Raw genomic sequence first — 15,324 nt, 5'->3', positions numbered from 1 at the left:
AAAATATGAAGCAAAGTTTCGGTTTCTCCTCCACAGAAAGTGCAACGATCGTTATCCCTAGCTGAAATTTTAAATAGAAAGGAGTTTGTTGCAAGACGTCGATGGAGAAGTTTAAATTGGAAAATAATAATCTTGGTGCTTTTTGTGCACGTTCTTGCCAGTCGAAAAGTTTTTTTCCAATCAATTTCATCTTCTAGTTTACAATCGTTCTGCCATTTCGCTTGAGAACTTAGCGGCTTCTCACTCTTAAGTGCTACAAGGTTTCTATAAACTAAGTTGCTGGGTTTTTTCGTCACCAAGAATGATTTGTTGAAAGGCTTGACATCTTCTTTTTCAATATTGATTATATTGTTTTTGAATCGTTCCCTCAGGGATTTCAGTGTTGAGATGATTCCGTTAAAAGCGAGAAAGCAGGGTTTAAGTGAATATTTGGTTTGGAACTCTTTATAGGAAAGGAATGTGGTTGGGTTTTTCTTAAGGTGCTCTATCGACAAAATTCCTTCCTTGAGCCATTGTCGAATAAAAGCAGGTTTGCGATCAATTCTAATCAGAGAATTATTCCAGAGAGGTTGCTCATTGTAATGTTGCAAGGAGAGTATATTGTCGGTATGATTAACCTCAGCCCAGATCTGCAATATCTCATTGATGAATGTATCGGAAGTTTGGAAAGAGCGCTTAGTATCTGTCTTGTCCAGGTTGCCTAGGAACACCGCCTCTCCACCATATCTACTGAGTTCCAGTTTCCATTTTCCTAAATTTGTTTTATCGAGATATTTTTTGATCCAAATAGTTTTCAAGGATTTATTAAACGAGAAAAGATCAATCATTTTCAGGCCGCCGTTATTGTACTCATTGATCATAATATTTCTTTTAATCTTATCTGGTTTCCCATCCCAGAGGAAAAGATAGAAAGCATTGTTTATTTTTCTAATAGCTTGGTCATTTGTTTGGAGGGGAGAAAGGATATGAACCAGCTGTGAAGCGATTAGACTTTTTAATATCGTGATTTTCCCTAGTAGGCTTAGTCTTCGGTATTGCCAGTTTCTTAGTAAATTCAGAACTTTTTCCGTTTTTTCTTGGAAATTCAAATTCGCAGTTTCTTCAGGGTCTATTGAAAGCCAAACTCCAAGTGCTTTGATTTTTATTTGCTGCCATTTAAAACCTTTCTCTGGACATAAAACCTCTGGACTTCTCGCCTTTGAACCTATCCATAACGCTTCAGTCTTTTTGTTATTGAGTTTAAGACCAGATATTTTACTAAATTTTCCAATAACATCGAGTGAACTTTCTAGTGCACTCTTTGTGCCATCGATATCATCTGCATATTGGCTTAATTTGATTTCTTTTTGGCCGACTGACACGCCTTTTATATTCGGGTCTCTTCGGATTGCGCTAGCTAACACTTCTACCGAAAGAACAAATAAATATGGGGAGAGGGGGCAGCCTTGCCTTACGCCTCTTTCTTTTTTAAAGCAGTCGCTCGTCCACCCGTTGTTTATTACGCAGCTTTCAATATCATTATAGAGAGTTTTAATCCATTTCTGGATTGAAGGACCAAAGCCATAGTGTTGTAAGGTTTTTTCAATGAAAGGCCATTCTAGTGTGTCAAATGCTTTTTCAAAATCTAAAAGCAAAATCAGACCAGGAATGTTTTTGTTTGCGGTGTAATTTATGACACTGTCAATCAGTCGTATGTTTTCACCAATGAACCTTCCTTTAATAAATCCTGTTTGATCGTTATTGACAAGTTTCGGAAGAATTGACTGGATTCTGTTTGCAATTGACTTCGCAGCTATTTTATAATCGCAATTTAGTAAAGATAAAGGTCGCCAATTTTTAAGGGTTTTTAGGTCTGCTTCTTTCTTTGGGATAAGTTTTATAATCCCTCGTCTCTGAGTAATTGCCAGGTGACCGTTCTCGTATGCGAAGTTAAGGGCAGCGATCAGAGCATCCGAAATATCATGCCAAAAAGTTTTGTAGAACTCCACCGGTAGCCCGTCTGTTCCGGGAGTTTTGCCGTTCACCATTTGCTTCAAGGACGAAAAGCATTCTTTCTCTGTTAGCAGTCCCTCGCACGAAAATTGTTCTTCCTGCGATAGGTGTACATTATTCTCTTTTGGAAAAAAGCGGTTGGCTATGTGTGGATCCTGCACGCCAGTTAACTGCGTCGAGTACAAATTTTTATAAAAGGAGAAGCATTCATGTAAGATTTTATTGTCCGTTGTAATTACGTCGCCATTATCTGTTTTGAGCTGGTTTATTGTTCCTTGTTTATAGTGTCGTTTCTCAAGATTGAGAAAATATTTGTTATTTTTCTCACCCTCATTGTACCATCGGCACTGTGATCTTAAAATGGCGCCTTTTGTTCGATATTCTAAAAGGTTTTCTTGTTGCTCTTTTTTGATTTTCAGCATATCTAAGACCTTTCCTCGTTGTAATTCACTAATGTTTTCACCCTCCAGTTCCCTTTCTAGCGAAGCTATATCCTTTTCAATTTCCTCTTCTTGATGGGTCCTTTCTTTTTTCCTTTGTCGTGCATCCCGGCATAGTAAATCGAACGTTCGAAAATCGAACTCAATCGAACTCAATCGAACTCAATCCGTGGATTGAGTTCGATTGAGTTCGGCAATCGAACGAAATCGAACACCAGACTTTCAGTGAGTTCGATTTCCGAACAAATCGAATTCAATCGAACAAATCGAACTAAATCGAACTCAATCCATCTGATTGTGTTCGATTGAGTTCGGAAACAGAACTCAATCGAACACAATTTAATTGATTGAGTTCGATTGGCTCTGGTAAACCTATACAAAGCAAGCCCAAAGCAAGCCCATCAAAGCAGGTTTTTCTTGTGCTTTGTTACAATTTATGCAATAACAGAAACCTCATTTATAAACTGTTCACGGCAGTTAAGAGAACAGAACAGAACAGAACAGAACAAAGCTGTCATTATTCCCGCGGGCGTATTCCGAAATTGTCGTACCCTTTCCTTTTTTAGCTAACTTATAATTCCAGAGTGACAAATCGAAGGGTTGCTTTTATGCAAAAATACAAGCAAATTACTAACCGCGACACAGGCAACGGCACACAGTATTTGAACCTTGAACCAGCGCATCTGAAGCCATTTCTGCGTAATTTCTTCGTTTACGAAAAACATGTGCGCTACACTCCGGACTGAAGTAACTCGAGCTTCCAAGATCTGGTTAGCGATTTTCAAAGCCTGTTTTACACAAATCACGAGTTCGAAAATCGAACGTTCGATTGGGTTCGATTGATTTTTTGTCTTTTCGGTGAGTTCGATTTCGTTCGATTGCCGAACTCAATCGAACTCAATCCACGGATTGAGTTCGATTGAGTTCGATTGGGTTCAATTGAAATTTAGTTCGATTGGGTTCGATTTACTATGCCGGGCGTGCATAAATTAGTGATGTTTCTCTCACTTTTAATTTTATCATCTCCCATAGGAGAGAGGGACCAACATAAGGATCATTCGCATATTCATCTTTTGTTTGTTGAATAATATCTTTAATTTTGCTAACATAATTGTCTTCGGACAGGAAAGATGTGTTTAATTTCCAGAGACCTGGGCCCCTGGGGTTAAAATTGGTTGTGATTTCCATAGTTATCATTGAATGATCGGTTTTATATCCAGGGACAATGTCTGCAGTGTTGATATTGCCCATTAAACTCTGGCTCGCTAGGAAAAAATCAAGCCTGCATTGAATATTAGGGTTCTTTTGACGCCAAGTGAATCTTTCTTCCTCTGGGTTTAGTGTTCTCCATATATCAATAACATCCCAGGTCTCGCAAATTTCTTTAACCTCTTTAAAGTGCACCTAACAGCAGATCTTTTTATTCGGCGAAATAAATGTACTTTCTTTCTAAACTGTTCCAGCGAAAAAAATTTTTGAATTGGTTGAATCCTCGATTTTCTATGTGCTTTTGAAGTTGGGACTGTGTTGTTGCACCACCGTGTTTTAGGAAGCCTGGGACGAGGATGGTTGTGACGTCACCCCAGGGACCACACGATATCGAATACGTCTATTTTTCGGTTTATTTCTTTGCGATTTACTCCACATAGTCCATTTCAGAATGTGTTTGTCTTCTTCTTTACGGTTATCAGAAGAGTCCAAGGAGCCCGAGGAGTCTGACGAGATCGAGGAGGATTTAGAAGATTCGGATGACTCCAAAATGATTTACATCTCCGAAATCGAAATGGACGATTATCGACAAGAAGCTTCAGCAAGCGCAAACCCATTTGATAACAGCGACCTCGAACAAGACCTGTTTTAATACGGATGAGCCGCGTGCCGACCCGGAATAGACAGCCAGATACAAAACACTTTATACTGCGCACCAGCAATACATCCTTCTCTAAATACTACAATTGTTAAGCTTTCGAAAGAGATCAAAATGAACCATTTGGACACGAATTCGCAGATATGAATTCTCGAGTGTGATAGTTCTGTTTGTTGTATATTAATTTTGCGTTCGCGAGGGACGAACACAAACAGCGCGCTCTGCGATTTCTTTTACAATTTCGATTCTACTTCGCTAAGACTGTTTGATCTGTATACTAGAACAGTGAAGTTATTTACTGGGTGATTTCTTTTTACTCGGCGAAAGAAATTGAAGTCAAAGTAATACTTCAAAGTTACGAAGTCTTGAGCGCTTTCGAAAAATTCACCCGTTGTGTCATTTCCTCTCGTGTTTACAAGGTTAAAATCAGCTTTCTTTTATACATCGCATCAGGAATATTCCTTTTTCTATCCAGTACATGTCTTAAGCTTTCGAAAGAGACCAAAATGAAACCATTTGAACACGAATTCGCAGAGATATGAATTTTCGAGTGTGATAATTCGATTCTGTTTGTTGTGAATTAATTTTGCCTTAGCGAGGCGCGGATACAAACAGCGCGCTCGGCGATTTCTTTTATAATTCCGATTCTATTTCGCTAACACTGTTTGATCTGTATACTAGAACAATTTAGTTAATTGCTGGATGCTTTCTTTTTATTCTGCCAAGCGAATTGAAGTCAAAATAATTTTTCAAATTTATGAAGTCTTTAAGCGCTTTCGAAAAATTCGCCCGCAGCGACATTTCCTCTGAATGTTTTGAAGCTTAAAAACGTCTTTTTATATACAGTGCATCAGCAATACATCTTTTTCTAAACACTACAAGTGTTTTAAGACCTATAGAAACGAAAGTAAGACGAAAGGATCGAATAAAGGGAAGAAATTGGTTTCACAACATTGGAAAATATACAAAGAATCGAAGATTTTCTCACCTTCCTATTGTTTCGGTCAGACTGAGGCACATCGACTGGGGCTCCAACGGCATGAATTTTTGGCCAGACAGTGAATCCCATCTCATCTGTTATTAAATGTGGCCAGAATGGTTTTACTTGGCCAAGTAAATTGTGGAACTGTCTTGTGAAACAGTCCTCCTCAAAATGAGCCGAGCAAATGTGAGAATATTCCGTCGGTTCCCACTTCGCTCGCTTGAGTTTTGCAAAATCCACCCATCGTTTCCGTCTCTTCAAGGCAACGGTACGATCGTCACCATAATATGGTAGTAAATGGAGACCTATCCCCTTTTCTAGATTTGGTACGTTACCACAGCCTCCAACAACACATCGGGAAGGCATATTAGGTCATGTAATCACTGATGTAATTGCAAAACATGAGTAGAAAGACTGGAAAGCGAAAGATCCTGCGTCCCTGGCGTGACGTCACAGCAGCTCGATCCATTCCCCGCCAAAACACGGCCGCGCAACAAAAATGGCGCGATTTTCAAACCTTCGCTGAAGCACCAAAAATCGAGGATTCAACCAAATCAAAAAATTTTTTCGCTGGAACACTTTAGAAAGAAAGTAGATTTATTTCGTCGAATAAAAAGATCTACTGTTAGGTGCACTTTAAGAGAATTCTTATGTGTGGTGGGACGGCCTCCTCTCTTGTCCTTCGTAATATCCAGTACTAAATTAAAGTCTCCGCCTATAATTATCTCGTCGCATTGAAACTCGCGTAGATAAGTAGATATATCTCTGAAGAAATCAGGTTTGTCGTCATTTGGTGCGTAAAGGTTGCAAAGAGTGATCATTTTACCGTTTGCTTTGATGTCGCAGATAATGAAGCGCCCATTAGGATCTGAGCGTGTTTTCATGATTTCTAAATCAAAATTGTTATTAAAAAGGATGCATGCGCCTGCTTTGTTGCTTGTGCAACAGCTGAAAAGGGCTTTATATCCCCATTCAGCGGTCCACAAATGAATATTGTTTTCCGTGCATACAAATCGAGAGCTTTTTGCTTCGATGCCAGTTGAAAATTTCTTTTCGTTTCAAAACCTCTCCAAGACCCCTTACATTTAAAGAGCTAAGTTTTAAAGCTTCCATTTAGTGCACAAATTTTGAAGAAATGTAGTATAGATCAAGATGCGTGACCCGTGCGAGAGACCAAGAGCTTAAATAAGCGCACAATTCAAAATGCAAAATATCATGCGGAATAAATTTTCGAGACCAGTGGCTAAAATAAAAAATCACAGTCACATATAAACACACACAAAACAAAATAGTTTTTGCAGTGAGGCTTGGCGTTTTAGCTAAGAAAATCGACAAAAGAACGCCTTAAACAGAGAAAAAAAAGAAAAACGACAACAACAAAGACTTATAGCTTACTAAAGTGCAATAAAACTTCGCTTTTAGGATGCGCGGCGTCGGTGCCTGTTGTTTATAATCAGGACGTCGTCCGCATAAGCCGTTATTAAAACTGAATATTTTGAAAGAAAACACGAAGCAATATAATAAAGAAAATTTATGCGCTTAAAATAAACAAGTGTTTTCCTAAGTCGGCTGACATTGACCGAGAAATTCATGGAGAAATTCATGGCTTGATAATCTCTAAAACAGTTGGATTGACTTGGCGGTTCCAGTTTTGACCGAGACGTTTGGGCCAATTCGTAGGAAGTCTAAGGCCTTCTCCAAATGACCGATTAACTAATAAAAGAACTGACATGAGCTTACCAAAACTTCTTGACAAAAGAACAGCAAAGTCAATATCATAACAATTTTGAAGTTTATCGTGTCTACTGTAGCATCCCACGCAGTCGTTTTTAGGGGACTCGTATTACCTCCTCCTCGGGTCCCCTGGGTCCCCTAAAAACGACTACGTGGGAGGCCATGTCTACTGCTGACTGCAACCTGAAACGAAATCCTGGCTCCAGTTGTCCTGATAAGGTGCCATATCAAAGAAAACACAAAAAGATCGGAGAAAAAGGGAAAATACCAAAGACACGAAAGCGAAGCGCCGAGAACCCAAAAACAAAGCCCTCCGCAAACTTAAGCTTGTAAAGAGAGCACACGAAAACTGCTCTAAGTCTTTAAATCGCACTTATTGAGAGACTCGACCCGGGACTCGACTTCTACGCAGGGATGTCGTATTCGATTACGCCGCCACGACAACTAGGAAAACGAAGCTGAGAGAGCAATAGACTGGGCATGTGCAGTTGAATTAAGGGCTCAGAGCATAACTAACTTATTAGTAGTACATTTTCGGTCGTTATATTTTGATTAGGCTCGGTATTTGCAGGGGTTTTTTTGCGTATAGCTTTCAGCTCCTGAAATAAGAAAGCCGCCCCGAGACGTTCGCTTTTCAGTACTTCATTTGGACTATAGATCGGTTACACCCTGACCCCTCAATTTTCTTGCAAGTGCATCATCATCATCATCATCATCATCATCATCATCATCATCATCATCATCATCATCATCATCATCATTATCATCATCATTATCATCAATAGCATCATCATCATTAGAAGCTTTATTTAAAGAACACGGTATATCCGATTCATTACAAATGCTCTTCCAGAGAGCCGTGTTAATACTAAACCTGCACAAGATAGACGCTAATCCAATCTAACGAAACCAACAGAAATAAATAGTAATGTTTCGTGATAATAATTCGGAAAAAAGTGAACACCTAAAAGATAAAAGAGGTGATCTAGTCTCAACCTCATCTTGCAGGTTATTCCACAAAATGGTCCACGATAACTTAAGCTTAGCTCAGCCGCAGCCTAAGTTTGCGACCCTGGGATAAACATATCATTGCTTTTCCCCCTCCAGACTTAAAGACGATGATGACGAGGCAGCCAAAGTTGGTGTTACTGAGACAACCAGAGTGCCAACTGCATATGATCATCCGACCAATCCTAAAATAAAGTTTTGGGATTTACCAGGAATAGGCACCCCAAACTACCCTGACCTGGAGACATACTGCGAGAAAGTAAACTTGGAGATGTACAACACCTTCCTCATCTTCACAGCCAGCCGATTCACCGAGAACGACTTGAAGTTGGCTAAAAAAGTTCGATCGATTGAAAAGAAATTTTTCTTCATTTGCACAAAAATTGATGAAAATATTCGGGCGGAGAGGAGAAAGCGGGCATTCAGTGAAGGTGCCATGCTAGAGAAAATCCGGTGCTACTGTTCAGAAAACCTGCTCGACCTGTTGAGAAATGAGCAAGACATATTTTTGATCAGCAACCATTACCCTACCAAATGGGATTTTGCTCGACTGAGCCAGGCCATTCTAGATGCATTACCAGCATGTCAGCGAGAGAGTCTGACCTTGTCCCTGGGCATTCTGACGACTTTGTCAACTGAAATTTTGAAGAGAAAAGTAGATGTTCTCAGAGGGCGTGTTTGGATGGTTGCTTCAGCGTCTGCTGCCGCTGCGGTTGTTCCGATCCCTGGATTGTCTGTGGCAGTTGATATCGGTCTGATAATGAATGAAATCAGCTTTTACAGATCCCAGCTTGGTCTTCCTGAAGAAGGGTCGGCTGAATTTGCAAAGCTTACTGTCATCAACCAAGAGAAAGTTCGCAACATATGCTTGACGACTACTGCTCAAGTGAGCAGGTTAATGGCCGCCTATGGTACCGAAGCAGCCATTGAGGAATTCAGCCGTTTTATCCCCTTAGTGGGGTTGGCCATAGCCGGTGGAATGTCGTTTGCTACCACATATTATGGTCTTACGCATTGTTTGGAGAAGGTGGAAGAGTCGGCGTTGTCGGTCCTGAGAGAAGCTGCCCTAAAGTCAATCGACAATTTGGAAACCGATTAAAGTTCGCATTTTTTATTGCTATCTTTTAGGCCGGTTTTCATTTAAGAGTTATTGAAGCAAAACCAATGTAATCACTCTGGCCATTTACAACAGACGCACACAACACAAGGAACCAATCAAAATCTCGAAGCAAGTGTACAACACCTTAAAAACTGCTTGATTGTAGTCAGTCTACCGAACGAACGTTATTGGCCACTTTAGTTGATTGCATTTCGTAATTAGAAGTCGTTTCTTAAAATGTCATTAACTTCTTTTCTGATTATTGTAATTTATACAGAAAAAATGTAATTCAGAAATTCTTTTAAAATTAACCAGCAAGTGAATAAATTTCAACCTAGCCAGTGTTGCAGTAAATTTTAAATTTTTAAATTTAAAAACAAGTGCAAATTAATCCGAAAGCCTGATAAGATGATGGAGGCCATCTTCAGAATCAAGTCGTATCGTTGGCACAGTATGCATGGCCTTAGCCTAAATTGTGAAAAGTACAAAAATATAATAATCGTAACCTTCGTAGAAGTTTACGAAAAGACCTCCAAACTAGGACACGAAACAGAACTCAATAAGCTAGGTTACACACTTTTGGCTCAATGTTTGGAGAATATCTGTCACCTAATGTGACTCTTTCTTTGTGGAAATATAACTGATTCAATTGCAAAAATAAAGTAAAGGGAGCCACCGAGACGGCATACGTTTAGTTTACTATCAAATGAACGTTTCTTACTATAGAAGTGGGAAGGATTTGACACAATAGTTGACCTTTGTTATGAAGATTTCCGAGTCGACCCTAGACTGCAAGCAGTCCCTTTCTGGTCAGTCGAGAGGGTGCGCTCACAGCGCAGCGAGACTGGAGCGAGGAGTAATAAACAAGAATCCCTTTCTTTTCCTTTTTCTTTTTTCCTGACTCTCCCCAAGCTATCCTCCACTCGTTCTCTCCAGTTTTTTTTTTCGCGCTCGGCTATTTCACGCGACCCCTCGACTATCCAGAAAGGGACTGCTTGCAGTTTAAGTCGACCCCAGCCGAGGTAGAAAGATCCAAGAACAAAATCACTGCGAGCGTTTTCCACTTTGGGAAACATTACTTGATTCATGACTGGTGCACCATGTTCCAGAACCATTTCCTTCCAAGACGTCGTTTTAAATTTTTGTCATCTTAACAAGGAAATATAGATTTGACTTTCACGTGATCAGCCCTTGTCATTTCTTGAAATAGTGGATACTGTACATCTTGTGCCTTGTGACTTTGTGTTTCAGAACGCTCACATATTACGTGTAGATTAGGGTACTGAATGGCGAAGGGGAGGGGATCCCGGTTCTCAGCCCAGATTTTGCTAAAACCCCAGTAACCAGTCTAAATTTTGCCCCAGTGCCCAAATTAAATGACCAAATCCCATTTTTCTATTGAAAAAACGTCAAATCCCAGTTTCCATTTTACCCCTTTACCACTCTCTTACTTTATTTAGTAATGCGACTTGCTCACACCAGACAATCAACAGTGAGTAACTATGTTTCTTATTGATTATGCGTATACTGCATGAGTTAAATGAAGAAGTAAGCCTTTGTGGTAAACAGTGAAATAGTACACTGGCTTGGTCATCGACACTAGCGGTCGCAAGTCTGCAAGTTTGTTTGTGGTAACCGTAAATGTAAACTTGCTATGCGCTGCGTTGCGACTGTACTGTTACGGATTAAAGCTGTACTACTAGCATAATGGAACTATTTTAGACTGCAAAACAGTCGCACTTTGCGTTGGTCTCTCGTAAATGAGGGGGAAGAGTGGGACTGGGGAGAGACCCTAAAAATGCTCTGCCGTCACACGCTTGTGAGGCTCCCGCGCTTCGCGGTCGGTCGAGGATCCGCCCTTTCGCTGCTTTACGCCTTTCGGTTGATTCGAGAGAAAACAAGAAAAAAATTAAGAGAAAAAACGACCGTTTTGTAGTCTCCAACCATTCCAGCAAGCCTTACTATCCATATGATGTGATATACGCTAGACTTCAGGCAGGAGCCCATGGGCTCCTGCTTCATGGTGTTTCCTTTAACAGCTCTTGATAAGTTCTGTCGAGTGACAATAGACCAGACTAGAAATCGCCTCTTTCGAATTTATACGAATTGTAACAAGAATAGATTTTATCTTGCAAGTTGATGACGTTACGGTATCTTCTTCAAGAATCACGGCTCTTCCCAGGGCTTTTCCCTTCTGGGAACGAGGTTGAAAGATATGATGTCATGATATCGACACATGAAGATGACATCATGCTCTTTCCATGATATATCATGAGATATCTTTATCAGGTTGTCTAGTTTGATCGCAGTGTCCCGCTACATGTATACAATATTTTTACATGTCCGCATGTTCAAAGCTTAAAATATTAAACGACGACGCGTGAGAACACTCACTTCCGGCTACAACATTAATATTTGATTGATTGATCATAACCTTCATAACCTGACGATCGAGTTTTGTTATCCTGGGAGCGTAGATCGGGCGGCGATTTGGCTAAATGGAGGAAGACTTCTTTCGTAAGAGACTGCAGAAAAAGCGAGAAATCGAGCTGAACATCGCAATCACTGGTGACTCAGGGACGGGAAAATCCAGTTTTATAAACACAGTACGGGGGTGAGTACAATAATACTGAGAGCGAAATATTCATATTTTATAATGATGTACGGACTCAAATGTATGTACATCGAGACATCTTTCTAAAATATTGTGACAATCAAGCGCCTTGACTTATTTTCACCGACTAAAACAACTGAAGGTCTACTGTCCTTTCGGTAGACTGTCGTATTTCTGGGTCGAGTCCGATGAATATACGTGTTATATTTTATATAGACGGTACAACAATTACTCATTTTATACTGATCTTTCAATAGCAAGCTTTGGGTGTCAATTGTTATTTTGGTAGTCAGTTATAGGCTAATCGTTTTGCCAGTTTTCTGAGCCAGGCGCTTGAAATTGAAGAATTGAATGGGATAGTCGACAAATTTAAAATGGATCCAAGGTACGTTCCACGACCTTCCACATATGCCGTGTATGTGTGCGTGCAGTGAACAGATTTCAGACAGTGACGGTCCAGACGTTTTCCTCTGGATTCTGTGAAAGATGGCGACTCTGCAAGGATTATTTATTCCTGTTTTTTTTTTTTTTTAACTCTTTGTTTGGTTCTGGAGATAACTTTTTGATTGGAAAAATGTGAAAGCTGTCAGATTAAAATAAAGCTTTTCCATAAAGTGAAAGCATTTTGGGGAAGTTTCTTCCAAAATTCTTTTCTTTCATTTTCGACTTCCGAAACTGAAAACCGGAAGTACAGTGGCCCAGTCGTTTTCTATCAGCTATAAACTCGAACCTTAATTAAAAAAACTTAGGTCGGTAAACCTCAACACCAGCACCGCTAACTCGAAAAATGTGAAAGCTGTCAGATTAAAATAACGCTTTTTCATAAAGTGAAAGCATTTTGGGAAAGTTTCTTCCAAAATTCTTTTCTTTCATTTTCGACTTCCGAAACTGAAAACCGGAACGACAGTACTGACCCCAATCGTTTTCTATCAGCTATAAACTCGAACCTTATTTTAAAAAACTTAGGTCGGTAAACCTCAACGCCAGCACCGCTAACTCGAACCCTCACCAACTCTAACTATTGTTTTCCCTTGGGAGTTCGAGTTGGCACTGTCAGTGCTTGTAGTAAACTTTCGACAGTTTGAACTAGTTGTCTTTAGTACTCTTAGTACAGTTAGTATTCCGTACGGAAAATCATTAAGCGAACGAAACGAAAACCATAAAAAGAATGAGTTTTATCTATTTGTTTCACACATTGAAGATCTCAGTGACTGAGACTTGGAGAGGCCTGGGACGAGGTAGTCAACAGTCCAGCCTGAAAACGGGTGTTGGACCAGTTTGGACCAAAACATACTTTGGTCTGAAAATAGGGTCAAGTTTTGGACAACCGAGCGGTACCCCATCACCAAAAAAAAAAAAATCAGAGGACTACACGAAGTTCTCCTTTCACGAATTAGTCAGCAATGAATCCGCGCTGGCGATCGATCGTCCCTGACTAAACCGATTTTCCAATGTTTGTCTGCCCACCATACACTGAATCAAAAGATCAATCAAACAGTCAATCTGGTCAATCATGATCAGTCAAATTGAGTACAGACCCGAATGCTTGTAGTCAAAATGAAAAAAACTAGTTCAGCTCATTAACACTTAAGAATGGCACGTATTTCAATCTATGTTTATGAGTTTCCGCGACAGTTAACGGTCAGTTGTAGGACGCAAAGGGATGAAATTAAATAAACTTACAGTAAAAGTGTTTGCTTTCTTCTAGACTTTGTGAAGATGATAAAGGGGCAGCTGAAGTTAATGTCACTGAATGCACTACGGAGCCAACTGCGTATAATCACCCGACCAATCATAACATAAAGTTCTGGGATTTACCAGGTATAGGCACCCCAAACTACCCTGACCTGGAGACATACTGCGAGAAAGTAAACTTGGAGAAGTACCATACTTTTCTCATCTTCACAGCCAGCCGATTCACCGAGAACGACTTGGAATTGGCCAAGAAAATTAGAGAGATTAAAAAGACATTTTTGTTCATTCGCACAAAAATCGACGAAAATGTTCGTGCTGAGAAGCGAAAGCGATCATTTAATGAGGAGGCAATGCTAGAGAAAATCCGACGCAGCTGTGTAGAAAGTCTGGGCGACTTGCTGAGTAATGAGAGGGATATATTTTTGATAAACAATCATGACCCTGACAAATGGGACTTTGCCCGACCAACTCAGGCCATCCTAGATGCATTGACGAGATATCAACGAGAAAGCCTGACCTTGTCTCTTGGCAATGCTTCAAATGTTACAAGGTTGTCAAGTGATATTCTTCAAAGAAAAGTAGATGTTCTCAGAGGGCGTATATGGATGGTTGCTTCAGCATCTGCTGCCGCTGCGCTTGTTCCGTTACCCGGATTATCCTTTGCCGTTGATGCCGCTCTGATTCTGAAGGAACTCAGGTTTTACCGATCCCAACTTGGTCTTCCTGAAATGGGATCGGCAGAATTTGCGAGGCTACATCTGGCCACCAAAGACAAAGTTCTTAAAGTGTGTCTGACAACTGCTTCTGAACTAAGTGAATTCCTGGCACCTAAGACAGCCGTTGAGAAATTCATTCATTTTATTCCGTTGGTAGGTCCGGCCATGGTCAGTCGTAGATCATTTGATGCCACTCATGATGCTCTAACGCAACTATTGAAAAATGTTGAAGAGGCTGCTGTGTCAGTCCTGAAGGAATTAACTACCGAAACATTACCTACCGGTTTGACAATAGAGTAAACTGGCTGAACCGGTTGGCGTGCAGTTTCTTCGTCAATACTGATCGAAGTATTTCATATCGAAACTTTAATGTAACGCAAGCGCTTTCAAGATTTCTTGGAAATAAATTTTAATCTTGCCCGTAAAGTAAACGCAATGGTGTACAGAATTAACTTCGTTTAACGTATTAATTCCTCTGTGAGACATTTTCCTTCGTATCTCCTGAGTGAAAGATAACATTTAGACCCCTCTAATAGCAAAAATTCCTGAATCCACCTCTACGATTCTTGTAAAGAACAAAACATGTTTCGATTTTTTCTAAACCATCTTCAGTTGAACAATAAATTTTAATTTAAAAAAAAGTGTTTATAGTGCAAGCTAAGTTGAGTTAAGTTAACTTGAGTTGCGTACTAATCAAAAGTAACTTACTGTAATAACCTATTACCCAACTAATTTGAGGTGTTTGCATAACGGATGAAACACTCTTTCGAGCTTTTTGAGCTCGGTCAAACAATAAATATATAATTCTTGGAGAAATTCAAAACAAAACGTTCAGCAAATGTTATGATAACATGAAATATGTATCGGATTTGAAAGCCGGCTCATCGTAGCCCCCCCCCCCCCCCCCCCCCACCAAACTGGCTGTTGAGGAGAGGGGTGGAAGGTGAACAGTAATTTTGCTGGGGCTAATATTCGGAATTTGGCAATATTCCATTGCATGGGCTATTTTACCTGGCATTAGAATCATTTGCTTTACTCGCTCAGTCGCGCATGCGTTGAATGCCCGAATTTTCTGAGGGACTTATATTTGAATTTAGCAATACGTTGAATAGAAACTTCATGGTCTGGGTTGTTTTTACCAGGTATTCAGTCGAATTATTTGCTTAAGTCAGTCGCG

General features: G+C 40.1%; 2 protein-coding genes across 2 annotated transcripts in view; both read left to right on the top strand.

Annotated features, from left to right (window-relative positions):
* LOC146463449 (interferon-inducible GTPase 5-like) overlaps positions 1-9,803 on the top strand; it is a 20,371-nt gene extending 10,568 nt beyond the window's left edge. Inside the window, exon 2 of the mRNA XM_085084411.1 lies at positions 8,123-9,803. Coding sequence (XP_084940537.1) covers positions 8,123-9,122 — 1,000 coding nt within the window. The 3' untranslated portion in view covers positions 9,123-9,803. The remainder of the gene's footprint in view (positions 1-8,122) is intronic.
* A 1,564-nt stretch (positions 9,804-11,367) lies between these two features.
* On the top strand, positions 11,368-14,777 carry LOC146463448 (interferon-inducible GTPase 1-like). Its single transcript, XM_085084413.1, has 2 exons — positions 11,368-11,736; positions 13,445-14,777. The coding sequence occupies exons 1-2, from the start codon at positions 11,621-11,623 to the stop codon at positions 14,445-14,447; spliced, it is 1,119 nt and encodes a 372-aa protein (XP_084940539.1). The 5' UTR covers positions 11,368-11,620; the 3' UTR covers positions 14,448-14,777.
* The last annotated feature ends 547 nt before the right edge of the window (positions 14,778-15,324 follow it).

Source organism: Pavona decussata, unplaced genomic scaffold (assembly GCF_977016875.1).
Source record: "Pavona decussata unplaced genomic scaffold, jaPavDecu1.1 SCAFFOLD_176, whole genome shotgun sequence".
NCBI classification, from domain to species: Eukaryota; Metazoa; Cnidaria; class Anthozoa; order Scleractinia; family Agariciidae; genus Pavona; species Pavona decussata.
Note: the sequence above shows the minus strand (reverse complement) of the source record. Positions and strands in the feature narration are given on the sequence as shown.